This window comes from Amblyraja radiata, chromosome 14 (assembly GCF_010909765.2).
Source record: "Amblyraja radiata isolate CabotCenter1 chromosome 14, sAmbRad1.1.pri, whole genome shotgun sequence".
Classification (NCBI taxonomy): domain Eukaryota; kingdom Metazoa; phylum Chordata; class Chondrichthyes; order Rajiformes; family Rajidae; genus Amblyraja; species Amblyraja radiata.
This window is the reverse complement of record NC_045969.1, coordinates 35135529-35150870: the sequence shown is the minus strand read 5'-3', so window position 1 is coordinate 35150870 and position 15342 is coordinate 35135529. Positions and strand designations below refer to the sequence as shown.

The 15342-nt window shown below is 43.5% G+C and overlaps 1 protein-coding gene across 1 annotated transcript in view; it reads left to right on the top strand.

Annotated features, from left to right (window-relative positions):
• Positions 1–13813, top strand: part of epha6 (EPH receptor A6) — a 519829-nt gene extending 506016 nt beyond the window's left edge. Inside the window, exons 14-17 of the mRNA XM_033033136.1 lie at positions 1067–1216; positions 2284–2477; positions 9590–9739; positions 12745–13813. Of these exons, the coding sequence (XP_032889027.1) occupies positions 1067–1216; positions 2284–2477; positions 9590–9739; positions 12745–12859 (609 nt within the window). The 3' untranslated portion in view covers positions 12860–13813. The remainder of the gene's footprint in view (positions 1–1066; positions 1217–2283; positions 2478–9589; positions 9740–12744) is intronic.
• Positions 13814–15342: the final 1529 nt, after the last annotated feature.

Below are 15342 nucleotides of genomic sequence, written 5' to 3'. Positions count from 1 at the left end.
CCCAGAACACAATCACCTTCCAATCTCGCACCTTCAATATATCTCTTTAATAAAATGTGGGGAACTTCGTCACAGATCTTTCCTAAATATGTGCTGCCTTTTTATTTTCAATATCTGGCTTCTCTTTTCAGCCATTCCTCTGTTTGCAATATTTCCCGTATTGCACAAGGGCTACCTGTCACGACTATTTCCTCACATTATTGCTTTATAAAGAACGATCCGTCTAAAGATGGGTCCCGACACAAAACATCACCTATCCCTGTTCTCCATAGATGCTGCTTGACCTGCTGAGTTAATCCAGCACTTTGTGTCATTTTTTGTAAACCATCATCTGCAGTTCCTATTTTCAACACTAATATGAAATTGTTAGTTTAATATCATTGTAGGCAAAGTTTTAAATGGAATAAGTATCAAGTAGAAACTATTCTGTTTGAAAGTACTGAATTACCAACTTACAAGAGATGAAGCAAAATGTTTTCTGTCAGAGGTCTTTGGAACTCTTTCTTTCAAAGGGCTGTTAAAGCAAAGACTTCAAATAGCTTTAAAGCAGAGTTACAGAAGATAGAGATTTGTTAAACAAGGAGTGGACAAATACTGTAGATAGATAAAGGTAGTGTAAGGCAGCAGTACAATTGTTGCCTTACAGTGCCAGGGACCCAGGATCGATCCTGATTACGGGTGCTGTCTGTACGTGGCTTGTACGATCTCCCTGTGACCGCGTGGGTTTTCTCCGGGTGCTCCGGTTTCCTCCCACTTTACAAAAATGTGTGGGACTGGGTTAATTGGCCTCTGTAAATAGCCCCTAATGCGTTCGATAGACCTAGTGTACAGGTGATAGTTGGTCGGCGTGGACTCGGTGGGCCAAAGGTTTCCACGCTGTATCTCTAAACTAAACCAAATCAAATTAAACAAAACTGAACGCAGATTTTGGCCATGGCCACATTAAATGGCGCTGCAGGCTACAAGACATAAGTAGCCTACTCCTTTCATAATTGATGAGTTCATTTGATCCTATGTTTGTACCCAATAGTACAGCTAACTCACATACACTTCTTTTTTAACACAGGGCGGAAAGATTCCTATTCGATGGACTGCACCCGAAGCAATAGCCTACAGGAAGTTCTCTTCAGCAAGTGACGTGTGGAGTTATGGGATTGTAATGTGGGAAGTCATGTCATATGGGGAACGACCTTACTGGGAGATGTCCAACCAAGATGTATGTTATTCAGATAATTAATTTTATCATTTATGTAATAACAGTTTTTAATTAGTCAGAATATACAATACAGGATGCCTGTGAGTAGTTCAGGGCATGTAGGAAAGAACTGCAGGTGCTGGTTTAAATCAAAGGTAGACACAAAATGCTGGAATAACTCAGCAGGCCAGGAAGCATCTCTGGAGAGAAGGAATGGGTGACGTTTCGGATTGAGACCTGAAGAAAGGTCTCGACCCGAAACATCACCCATTCCTTCTCTCCAGAGATGCTGCCTGACCAGTAGTTCAAGGTAGATATGTTCTTGGTATAAGAGAGAGATGCAGGTACATCATTCCATGAATTCTCCCTGTGATCACGTGGGTTCCGGTTTCCTCCCAACTCCCAAAAATGTGAGGGTTTGTAGGTTAATTGTCATCTGTAAATTACCCCTTGTGTGTAGAAAGTTAATTACTCCTCGTGTGTTGGGATGCAAAGATGGGGTAACATAGAACCAGTGTTAACGGATGATTGATGGTCGGGGTGGGTTTGGTGAGCAGAAGGACCTAATTTCACGCTGTATCTCTAAACTAAAATTATGAGAGACATACGATTAAGTAAAATACCAGAGTTTGATTCCAATGTAGGGGAGTCTAAAATTAGAGGGTGTGACATTTCGGGTCAAGACCCTTCTGCAGTTTGAAGAAGGGTCTCGACCCGAAAGTCACCCGTTCCTTCTCTCCAGAGATGCTGCCTGTCCTGCTGAGTTACTCCAGTATTTTGTGTTTACCCACTGGTAGCAGATGGAAAACCAGGAACATAGAATGATAGTGGCAAGAGAAAAGAGTGAAATGAGGGAAGCCATTTTTATGCCATTTCTGGTTGTATTCTGGAACATACTTGAGCAAAATAGTAAATGGAGGTTTAATTTTGGCTTTCAAAGGGAAACTGAGAGAAATATTTGAAAGGAAAATATATTGCTGTGCTATTTAAATTTTCAATCATTATGAAAGTTGTGACCTGTTTTAAAACATGTCAATCCAATTGCAATACTGAAGAAAAGATATTAAAGCTCTGTCATTTTCTTCCAGGTAATTTTATCGATAGAAGAAGGCTATCGACTTCCTTCTCCCATGGGCTGCCCGGCCACCCTCCATCAGCTCATGCTTCATTGTTGGCAAAAAGAACGTAATCACAGGCCAAAGTTCACGGACATTGTCAGCTTCTTGGACAAGGTGATTCGCAATCCCAGCAGCCTTCAGAGCTTAGTGGAAGAAATACATGGGTGGGTACAGCACGCCTAAAGGCATGTTTTATTCGTCGCATTTCAAATATTTCATGCAGGGTAACTACATATTCGTTTTTTTCTGTAATAACAGCAATGAATGAAGTTTGGAGTTGTGCAGTAATTCCAGGTCTCTGCATGTGTCACATCAATTTGTAAATTAGCTTTAAACATATTGCAAATATTGAATGCTGGATTCAACATTAACCTTAAAAATCTCCAAATACAAGTATTATAATTGGAATCGTAAGATAGAATTATAGAAATATTTAGCACAGAAACAGAACCTTGTGGCCCATCTTGTCCATGCCATCTGTGATGCCTTTCTACACAAAAGCCATTTCGACCATTATACTTAGTCTTTCATATCCAAGTATCTGTTCAATTGTCATTAAAACATTGTCATTACAGTATATTCGCCTCTACCACCTCCTCTGGCAGCTCATTCCAGATAACCCTCACACCCTCCATGTGAAAAACCTACCCTCAGATATCCCTTATATCTCTCTCCTCCCACGTTAAATCTGTGTCCTCTTATTCTGGACTTCTATTCTTGGAAAAAGTCTCTGGACATATATCTGATATGTATCCGATCCATGCTATTCATAATTTGATAAGAATGTACAAGGGCATCTCTTAGCCTCCTACATTCCAAGTGAGAACAAACCCAGCCTGTCCAGTCTTTTAGTTTTAATGTCAGAGATTTAGCATGGAAACAAGCCCTTCGGCCCTCCAAGTCCACGCCGACCATCACCCACCCATTCAAAGTAGTTCCATGTTATCCCACTTTCGCACCCACTCCCTACACATTAGGGACAATTTACAGAGGCCAATTAACCTAACAACCCACACGTCTTTGGGATGTGGGAGGAATCCAGAGCACCCAGTTTCCTCCCATCTCTCCTTGCATCAAAAACACTTTATTCCAGACAATATCCTGATGAATGTCTTCTGCGCTCTCTCTCTATTGCTACCACATCCTTGCTGCAGTGTAGCCATCAAACTGCATACAATGCTGCAATTAGCTGGCTGAATATAGAGAAAAACTCCCCTGCATACTTTGTCTCCAGATTCATAAAATCTCTGCAGTCGATCTATTCTCTCGCTTTTAATTGACAAATCACAAATGGTTTATTTGCACCTGTATGTACAAAATCATTATGTATGATAAACAAGAGAAAAACATCACCGCCTATATCACCCTTCGAGCTTTGTTTCCCCCCCCCCCCCCACCCAAGTAATCAGCCTGAAGTGTTCTGGCCTGAAAAGTCACTTATCCATGTTCTCCAGGAATGCTGCCTGACCCGCTGAGTTACTCCAGCGTTTTGTGTCTTTCCCCCTAAATTTTGTGTTGGCGTTGTGTCAGGCATGCTGCATGTTATTAAAACAATCTTATTTAGGTTTTAATTTAGCTCTACTTCTCTAGGCTATTGAATCAGGTTATTTGGGCAACTGTATGTGCACTTGTCCTTCTCTAGAGCACTCCAGAACCGACGTTGTTACTTTTCTCTCATTGTACCTATCTGTTATTTACTCTGCTTCAAATGTTCACTTAAAAGATGCAATATTGTCTGCCTCAATTATTCCCTGTGGCAAAGTCTTGCGTACTCTATCAACCCAGAGTCCAACCTTCCCAAAAGTGATAGCCCAAACTGTTTCCCTCATTTCATTCACCCAGGGAGACAGAAGTAATTTCCTTCAATCCATAGATGCTGCTGCACCTGCTGAGTTTTTCCAGCATTTTTGTGTACCTTTGATCTTCCAGCATCTGCAGTTCCTTCTTGAACACAGAAGTAATTCATATTGATTATCATGCTGTTGAGAAAGGATTTGGGGTTTCCGCTGAGATACTTTCCTGTTGTGATAACACTGCTTTTGATCTGAGGTAAAATGAGTGCCCTGTAATCCTCACCATGTTTGCTTCCGCCAATTCTTTACTCTCACTGCAATTATAGAGAACTCAATGAGGGGGAGGGAGATCTGGAGGGAAAGAACTGATGGAGAGCGAAGGTGCGTTTCGTGCCGAGGACTCAATGTGAGGAATGGGTACAGACATTTATGAGTTCCAATGCCGTAGTTACATTCATTTCAGGAAAGATCGTAAAAATGTTGCCCTGTATTATTTGCCCCTTTAGTGCTACGGTATCAGGAGGCACCTTAGCAACCTACGATAACGATAAGAGGTACAGAAATATGAAAACGCATACCTCAAGATTCAGGGACACTTTCTTCCCAGCTATTATCAGGCAACTGAACCATCCTGTCACTAACTGGCCAACAGTCCTGACCTACCATCAACCTCATTTGAGACCCTTGGATTATCTTTAATCGGACTCTACTGGACTTTATCTTGCACTAAACGTTATTCCCTTTATCCTATACATTGAACGTTATTCCCTTTATCCTGTACACTGTGGATGACTTGATTGTAATCATGTATAGTCTTTCCGCTGTCTAGATAGCACGCAACAATAAAGCTTTTCACTGTACCTCAATACACGTGACAATAAACTAAACTAAACTAATGAGGGAAAAATGTGCGCATGGCAACATGTGTTGCAAAATATGGCGGACATGCACCTTATACTGCACTCACAAATGCAAACACATTTCTGTCACAGTCTGTTCTGTTACATTGAGGTACTGTCAGACTTCTATTGCACATTCCTGACAACAGTGAAATACTCTGAAAGGGGACTTTAGATAAATGTCCAACCTTCCTAATTTAACTGATGCACCCATTTCCTTCAACTTATTTTGCTCTTTTAAAAATATATTTTAGATGAATGGTTAAGGTGAGGAGTATTGGTCCAAAGCCTTGGTTGGCTTATTGACTTGGCCATAATTTCTCTCTTCCTGGGAGCTATGGAACATAGATACAAGAACAAGCCTTTTAGCCCACAATGTCCATGCCACACATGATGCCAAGACCATCTTCCATATCTGTTATTGGGCATCTTTCACAATTTCCTCTTTCTGACAAATCCTTGGTGCTTTGATACTAAACTTAATTGAGTGTATCTTTATTAGTATGTAATAACATTTCATGAAGTAATTTAATGTTAACAAACAAGGTTAATTCTGTTTATCTAACACTGCTGGGAAGTATTATCTGTAAAAAGTGATTTATATTTTTTTGCATTATCCTCTACTTCCTTTGAAGCTCTATATATCATATCATATAACTATTAAAACTCTCTTCGTTAGTTTGTTTGTTTGTTTGGTTGGTTGTCAGTCACATCTCCTCCAAAACCCGACGCGGTAATGGAGACATTTTTACATATTCCGATAGAGATTTACCTCATGGATTCAAAAATCTCATCTGAAAATGTGGTTAATTATTTCTCGAGTTTTTTACTAAAATTTAAAATCGAAATGAATCTGAAGCGAGCTGCAATGACGTGCTACGCAGACTTTTCAATGCGCAGCCAGTTACGTGGCCCAGCCGCCCTCCCCCCCTCCCCACCACTCTGCCCTCCCTCCACCTCACCCCTCACCCCTCTCCCCCCTCCACATCCACCTCCCTCCCTCCCTCCCTCCCCCCCTCTCACCCCCCTCTCACCCCCCTCCCCCCTGTGTGTTTGGGGGGTGGTTAGAGTGCGTGTGACGCTGCAGGCCCCCCCCTGCGCAACCGCGCGTTGAGGGGATGGGACCCTTGTTTGGGTGTCAGTCACATCTCCTCCAAAACCCGACGCGGTAACGTTGAAAAATTTTACATATTCAGGAAGAGATTTACCTCATGATTTCAAAAATCCCCTCATCTGAAAATTTGGTTAATTATTTCCTCAGTTATTTCTTCAAATTCTTCACCAATCTGAAGCTAAAACTAACTTAAGCTGAAGCTAACGGGCTGATGATGTCACAATGCAATTTGAAGCTAAAGCTAACTGAAGCTAACCGGCTGATGACGTCACAATGCCTCTACTCCTCATGGCCAGCTGCACAGATTTTTCAAGGCGCAGCCTGCTAGCAACTCTTATCCACGAGCTGACCCCTCCACTTTTCGTAGCCCGCTCACTCGCCTGGCTCCCCTCCACCTCTCCCCCCCTCCCCTTCTCCCCCTCCCCTCTCCTCCCTCCCATCTCCTCCCTCCCCCTCTCTCCCCCCCCTCTCTGTCCCCCTCCTCTCTCCCCCCCTCTCTCCCCTCTACTCTCTCTCCCCCTCTCCCTCCTCTCTCTCCCTTTCACTTTCCCCCTCTGCCCCCCTCCACTCACCATCCCTCCCCCCCACCACCTCTCCCCCCCTCCTCTTCTCCCCCCTCCTCTTCTCCCCCCTCCTCTTCTCCCCCCTCCTCTTCTCCCCCCTCCTCCTCTCCCCCCTCCCTCCCTCCCCCCCTCTCCCCTCTACTATCTCTCCCCCCATCTTGGCTGTCACCCTTGAATGCTTGGGCCATGGATGATCTTTAAGAATCCATGTATGTGATGGTTAAGAGTGAGTTATTGGATCTCTTGTGCCCTTTTCACCCACCACAGCATGGTACAGTGGTGCAGCTGGTAGCATTGCTGCCTCACAGTGCCACAGACCCAGATCCGATCCTGACCTAGGGAGTCGCCTGTGTGGCCACCTGGGTTCCTCCGGATGCTCCGGGTTCCCCCACATCCCAAGGACATGTCGACTTGCAAGTTAATTGACCTCTGCAAATTGCCTCTAGTGTGTAGGGAATGGATGAGAAAGTGGGATAATGTGGAACTAGTGTGAATGAGTAACCGCTGCTCAGTGCTAGTCTGTTTCCATGCTGTGTCTCTAAAAACCACAATCTTTTCTTTAGTGCCTGAGACTCGGACCACATTCTTTTAGATGATTTTTTTCCCCCCTTCTTTATTTAAACATTTCCAAATGGTTTGCATTGTAAATCCCAAGAACATTGTTGAAAGGTCTTGTCTAAGAACTGAGCTCCATCATCAGCTCATAAAGAGTCAGGATGGCACATTGGCGCAGCGGTTGCAGCTGTTGCAGCTGCTACCTTACAGCGCCAGAGACCCGGGTTCAATCCTGATTACGGGTGCTGTCTGTACAGTGTTTCATTCTCCCTGTGGCCATGAGGGTTTTCTGTGGATACTTTAGTTTCCTTCCACGCTCCAAAGACGTACAGGTTTGTAGATTAATTTACTTCAGTAAAAATGTTTAAGTTGTCCCTGGTGTCTAGGATTGTGTTAGTGTACGGGGTGATTGTTAGCCGACGCGGACTCAGTGGTCCAAAGGCCCACTGAACATCTAAAGTAAAGCATTTTGGGTGCATTTTGTTATTTTCTGGAAATGAAATGTGAGGAAAAAGTGTTAAAAAAGAAATACCAGTAGAAAAAGCAGATGAAAAAAAAAAATAATAATGACATGGATGGTAGTATTAACGTTTTGATGCTCATCTCTATCTCTATATTACTAAACTTTCATCTTGTTTATTTGTCCATTTGTTTGCCCGGTTCGTATTTATGCAAAAACGGTACACGATAGCACTACAATTTTTACAAGTTATTGACGTTGAAAACTTTTTAAAAATAAAACAGCGCCCCCACTTGCCCCGCCCCCACTGACGTGTTTACTTGACAGGCGTCACAAAGGACACCCCACGGGTCCTCAGCACGCCTTGACAGGCGTTACAAAGGACACCCCAGGGGTCCGCAGCACGGCCTTTGCACAATTTCAGACGGCCATCTTTTTTTCCCGTCACAACGGCGACCGGACGGCTCCATGGGTAAGTTTCCTTCTATTTTAATTTCTGACCTCCCAGGCCCTGGGCTGGGGTTAGAGCCGGTGTGGGGACTGGGGCCGGGGAGAGGCCGCGTTGGGTACCCTCGGCCTCTCCCTCCCCCTCCCCCAGCTCCAGGACGCTCGCGCCCCCCCCCCCCCCCGACAACCCCCACCTCAAGCCATCCCCCTTCCCTGGCTCCAGGATGCTGGCTCCCGACAGCCCCCGCCTCAAGTACAACTTCATCACAGCCCTGCTGGAGAAGTTTACATCAAGATCTTGGGTAGGTGAGGAGGGAGACTGGGGGGATTGAGGGAGAGGAGGGGGTAGGGAGGGAGAGGGAGGGAAAAGTGGGGGAGGTGAGGAGGGAGAGTGGGGTTGGAGGGGGGATAGAGGGAGAGGAGGGGGTAGGGAGGGGAGTGGGGTTATAGAGGGAGGGAGGGAGTGACTGAGGATAGGGGAAAGAGGAGGAAGGGAGAGGTGAGGGAGTGAGTGGAGAAGGGGAGGAGGAGAGGGGAAAGAAGAGGGAGGGTGATGAGTAGTGGGAGGAAGTCCTGTGGGATGAGGGGGAATGGAGGAGGACAAGAGTAGGAAGAGGGATGGAGAGGCGCAGTTGGGGGTGGGTTGCCATGACTCGCGTCACAACGGGGAACTCCGGCATCACAACGGGAACCCCTCAGCCGCGCCTGCGCAATTGGGGGCTATGAGTGAGTGGTGGAATATTGCGTTGGGGGAACGGGAACCAATGGGTCCCACTTGTTCAACGGTTACCTAAAATTGCGTCTGAAGCATCAGAAACTACTAACAACTAGGAGACCATTTAAACTGTTTAAAAACATTACAAAACGCAATACACTTCATATCATCCCGTGAAAACAGAGGGGTTACGTTATTGAACAGCTGTTCAGAGATATGGTTAGATCTCATCTGGAGAAATGCATTCATCTCTGGGCTCCACAGCCCTGAAGGAATACATAAGGGAAGTTCAGGACAGATTCACCCAGCTTAACAGTTTAAATATTGAAGAGGACTGCACAGATAGGCTTTTATTCACAAACATCACTCACTAAACATTAATAAATGGCTAAGATGTGTAGGAAAGAAGAAGGGTCTCGACCCGAAAAGTCACCTATTCCTTCTCGCCAGTGATGCTGCCTGCTCTGCTGTTACTCCAGCATTTTATGTTTACCATTAATAAATGACTGATCTAAGTAAATAAAATCCTTTTGTGTTGAGGTGATGAACTGTGGCTGTGAAGCAAATACAGATAAGCGTTGATGCTGCCTGAGTTGAATTCTCTTCAAATGAAACAATTGCAGCACTTTTGGAGATGACCCCATATGATGCCTGCATCGCTGTGTGAAATTGTTGGAAATATGTTGGGATAAGGAATACAGATGAGATTTAATGTTTGCTTTCAACGCAGGTTGCCAGAATCACCGAGTGAACTCCCAGAATTCTCTTTCTTCGTCTCAGTGAATGATTGGTTGGACTCAATTAAGATGGATCAGTACAAGAACAGTTTCATGGCTGCGGGCATCACCACTCTGGATTCTGTCACAAGGATGAGTATTGAGTAAGCGCAACGTTAAACTGTGAACTTTTCTTGTGAGTGACAAATCTCTTACTGTGGCTCCTGCCACTATGTAACAGGTATTCACATTAGTGTAAGATCATCTTCTCTGGCATGTGATCATGCTGTAATGTAGACCGATGGTTTACTCTATCAAAAGGTCAACCTGAAAAGACTAAGGTAGAACAACCTTATTTCAAGAATCTAGTGATGCTGTAGACATACAACTTATGCTCAGAGTTCCTGCAGGCAGAATAGGGAACATCAGAACCCTATTAAAAGTCTGCAGGGCTTTCTATTCTGTCACTGTGCTTTATTATTGTGGTGGTGAGACTGAGGCAGTGGTGAGATGGGGACGGTGGTGAGACTGGGGTGGTGGTGAGATGGGGACGGTGGTGAAATGGGTAGTGGTGAGATGGGGACGGTGGTGAAATGGGTAGTGGTGAGACTGGGGCAGTGGTGAGATGGGTACGGTGGTGAGACTGGGGCGGTGGTGAGACTGGGACAGTGATGAGATGGGGGCGATGGTGAGACTGGGGCAGTGGTGAAATGGGTGGTGGTGAGACTGGGACAGTGATGAGATGGGGGCGATGGTGAGACTGGGGCAGTGGTGAAATGGGTGGTGGTGAGACTGGGACAGTGATGAGATGGGGGCGATGGTGAGACTGGGGCAGTGGTGAAATGGGTGGTGGTGAGACTGGGACAGTGATGAGATGGGGGCGATGGTGAGACTGGGGCGATGGTGAGACTGGGGTGGTAGTGAGACTGGGACAGTGGTGAGACGGATGGTCATGAGACGGGTTATGTTGAGACTGGGGCAGATGGTGTTTTACAACAAGAAGTGAAAGCCACTTATCAAAAGTCAAGCCTCAGTTAGGAACTTCTTCAGAATGTATTTTTGTTATTTCCGTCTCCATCTACCCGTCCTTGACTAGCTTCCCTCCATCCTTGGCTGTCACCCTTGGAGTTTGGGCCATGGATGATCTTGAAGAATGCGTGCAGCTGGTGGTTATGAGTGAGCTGTTGGATTTCCTGTACCCTTTTCACCCACCATCTGTTCTTTAGTTCATGAGGTTTCTCGGGGCCCTGGACTTTACATTCCTGTAGATCTGCTTTTTTCTTCTTCAATTACCAAGTAAGGAAAGTCTGTCATGACAGCCAAAAAAATATTTTGTTCCCTGGCAGGTTTACTTAAAGCGTTCTTTCTGAACATGCACTCGTCACCTGATGGACACTCATTTCCAATCACATTATGGAGAGTAAAGTGACAAGCTTAAATAAATGTTGGTGAATTTTGTTGGCCGCTTTCCAACATTCTCCGTGCCAGTATTGGGCTCCACTAAGAACATTAAGTTCCTGGTGAGCTTCAGTCTATCCTCTTGATAATATGGGGAACTAGCATCAAGAGCAGGTCAGTCTAAAACTACCAGCCATTGCATTGTCAGCTCCTCAAATGCTGACAAGTTCATCGTGCAGCACCAGAGACCTGCGTTAGATCCTGACTACGGGTGCTGTCTGTACGGAGTTTGTATGTTCTCCCTGGGAGCACAGGGGTTCTTTCCATGGATTTCACCCATGTCCCAAAGACGTACAGTTGTATAGGTTAATAGTAATAATGTACGGGATGATCGCTGGTTGGCATGGACTCGGTGGGCAGAAGGGCCTGTTTCCACGCAGTCTCTATGAAGTAAAGTAGAAGAGAAGTAGATCAGTCTTAAAACTATCGGCCATTACATTATCAGCTCCTCATATGGTAGATACTGATCTATAGTTAATAAATTGTTTATGGAAATTTGACTAATACATCGTTTGTGAGTCCTTTTAAATTCAGAACCATTGTCTCACTAATATTCTGGCATTTTGTAAACTTTAATACAAATAACTTGGAGAAAAAACAACTTAACTCCAAAATCCTCTGGCTTTCTTCACCACTCATCCTGAAAACTGGTGAGAAAAATCCGAGAGGAATATTTATGAAAATGAAGAATCTTCCATGGGCAAATCATCAATCACCGTGGGCAGAAGGGTGCCACAGCTGGTAGAGCCGTTGCCTCACAGTGCCAAAGACCCGGGTTCGATCCTAACCTCTGGTTCTGTCTGTGTGGAATTTGCATGTTTCCCCTCAGACCATGGTGGAGTTCCTCCGGCTCCTCCGGTTTCCTCCCACATCCCAAAGACTTGCGGGATTGGAGGCTAGTTGGCCTATGTAAATTGCACCCAGCATGTAGGGAGTAAATGCAAAAGTGGGATAACATGCAACTAGTGTTGACTGGTGATTGAAGTTAAGCGTGGGCTCGGTGTGCCGAAGGGCTAGTTTCCACGCTGTATCTCCAAACTAAACAAAACAATACATTTTCTTCAGTTTTTCTTTTACAAACTGATATGGGATTGATTAGATATCGTGTCTGATTTTAAACAATTGTAATGAAAAATGTGCGATAATTCCATTTATTATTTAAATTTCTGAAATTCAAGACTACATCGCATCCACTGTGAGTGCTTTCTATTCCCCTTTCGCTTGCTTCAAACTCCAAACACTTCCATCTATTCATTCTTTGTGGAGAGTATGTTTAAAATGCTTGAAATGTCAGGGGAGTGGAACTCTGAAGCAGAGATCTGGGGAGATCAAAGCTGTCTCAAAATGCCATTTTTATTTCCTATGGCTTAAAACCAATTGTCAATTTTCAACTCGACCACAAAACTAAATGTTAGCCTTGTTTGTGGTAACCTTTGTTGAAAGTATTTGCAGCAGCAAAGAAAGATAATAATTACAGTGTCACTCTTGCTTCACTTTTCTCTATTATGTCTCATTTATCCTGGGCGATCCAAATGTAAAAACCTGGGTTCAAATATTTGCACGTAATTACATTTATTTCAATCGTCATTTGTTTTCTTCTCAGACCAAAGGGTTGAATTATCTGCTTTCTTGGTCAGCAGTACACTTCAGTAAAATGTCCAACCTTTGCCATACTGTGAGTTCACAGCGGTTTCATTCTGTTTTATTCCAGTGACGTGAGAAGAATTGGAGTCACATTAATAGGACATCAAAGGCGAATAGTGAGCAGTATACAGACTTTAAGACTGCACATGTTCCACGTACAGGAGAAAGGGTATCATGTGTGAATTCTCTTTGAATGCCGTTGAGTAGTGTCTCAGCAATTTCAGTGGGAGAACATTTTATAACTACAATGCCTAGCTTTGTCTATTTCGATATGTTATCAGACGTTGACAGTTGGCATATTCTTCATTTGGACAAGTTTTCAATACGAATGTTAATCCTCTACAAGTTTCCATCCTTTAGCTAAAACTTTACAAAGCAGTTACCCGTATAGCTTACAAATATTGCTAATAAAGTGGAGTCCGACACACACTTATTGCCAATTTTCCCATTGTTATTTAAAGAAGACTTCATGTGTAGCTGAATACCTCTTACGGTAATATTCTCATAGCCAAGTGGCTGCAACAGTATTGATACATTTAGAATTATAGTTTGAGAGGCAATCTCTTTTCCATGTTTGTGACTGTTTAGCTGCTAATATCAAATGTGCAATCAAAAATTTGACTCTAATATGTTGTTCTTTTTGTAATTTATCAGTACAGAATTTAAAGGTTTGTTTTATCTTTTTGTTTTATATAATTAATTCTTGGTATGCTAGTACATGGACAAACTAGGGATCAACTGAAATTGAAGGCATCCAATCTAAAACTAGCTTGCATAACGAAAGGGCGAAATGGATCTGATGGGGAGATTGCATGTTCCTTGTATTTGTTGTTGGTTTTCATGCTTCCAATCACAAGTTTAATATTATCAACAATCTCTTGACTTTAAGGATCCGTAAGTCCTTACTCTGTGATCATTTTGTTGATCTTCTCACCCCCCCCCCCCCCCCCCCACTTACTTCTGAGATTGTGTCTCAAAATTCAGATGTTGAGATCTTTTTTCAATAGTCTGTAGTGTCAGTTGCAGCTGAGTCTTTTAAAATTATTTTTCATTGCAGATATTCACTGAAAACATTCGAAGATGTGATTTTAGCTCAGTGGCACAGCAGTAGAGTTGCCGCCTTACAACGCCAAAGATCTGGGTTCAATCTTGGCTACAGGTGCTGTTTGTACAGAGTTTGTGCATTCTCCCTGTGACCACGTAGGTTTTCTCCGGGTGCTCTGGTTTCTCCCCAAATCCCAAAGACGTGCAGACTTGTAGGTTAAATTGCTCCGAGTGTGTAGGATGCGAAGCATAGAATGAGTGTATGGGTGATCATTCATCGGCGCGGATTCGGTGTTGTGTTACAACCTTATCTGTTTAGTTACTAGATTCGCTGTTTAGATTCGCCAACATAACAGAGTACAGCATCATTCAAAACAAGTGCCTCAAGCCTTGCTTGTAATATCCCTTGAAGAAGACTATTTCAGATCACATAGAATTAATATGTCTTCCATGAATTCCTCTAATAGCTTAGTAGGCTTTTACAATAAAAGTCATAAATTGGTCAGGATCTCAGACAGAGAATGTGGAATTAATAGACACTTTAATTTGTAAAGATAGACACAAAATGCTGGAGTAACGTAGCGGGACAGGCAGCATCTCTGGAGAAAAGGAATAGGTGACGTTTCAGGTCGAGACCGTTCTTCAGGCTGAGACAGGGGAGAGGGGAACTAGAGATATGAAAAAGTACAAATAACAAGTGAAAAGGACAAATCAAAACCAGCAATGATGATCAAGGAAAGGTGGAGTCCACAATGGTCCATTGTTGGCAGTAGGGTAGGTGATAACGACTTATACAGATGGTGATACTCAGCAGGCCGACAATGAAACTAGTACCACGACTAGGGTGCGGGAGGGATGGTGAGAGAGGGGATGCAAGGGTTACTTGAAGTTAGAGAAATCAACATTCGTATCGCTGGGTTGTAAGCTGCTCAAGCGAAACATGAGGTGCTGTTCCACAAATTTGCGTTTGGCCTCACTTTGACAGTGGAGTAGCCCCAAGATAGAAAGGTAACTATGCATAATTTACTCAAATACATCAATAATAGGACAATTTAAATTATAATACCAATTTTTCCAATTTGTATTCATAAGGCATAAGAGAATTAGACCATTCGGCCCATCGAGTCTACTCCACCATTCATTCGTGGTTGATCCATCTTTCCCTCTCAACCCCTTTCTCCTGCTTTCTTGCTATAACTTTTAACATCCTTACTAATCAGGAACCTGTCAATCTCCATTTTAAAAATACCCAAAGACGGCCTCCACAGCTGGTTTGTGATGATTTATTCCACAGATCCACCACCCTCTGGCTAAAGAAATCTCCTCATCTCCTTTCTAAAGGTCCGGCCATTTATTCTGGGATGGGTTAACTGAGGTTTGAGCAAAATAATAATTAGATGATAAACAATATCTTAATTCCCTTCCAGTTTGATGAATTATGTCAACTTATAGTCATCTCATTAACATAGAAGCATGCAGAGGCAATGTGAAAAGTCGGACCAATCTCTCTGGAGAAACTTAGCATTTGAAAGGAATTAAAGTTATTGGTAGCTATCAGGTAAGAATAAAACGAAAAACTAAGAGTCGTCATGAGCTACAGGTGAAGGTATTAATGTGGAAT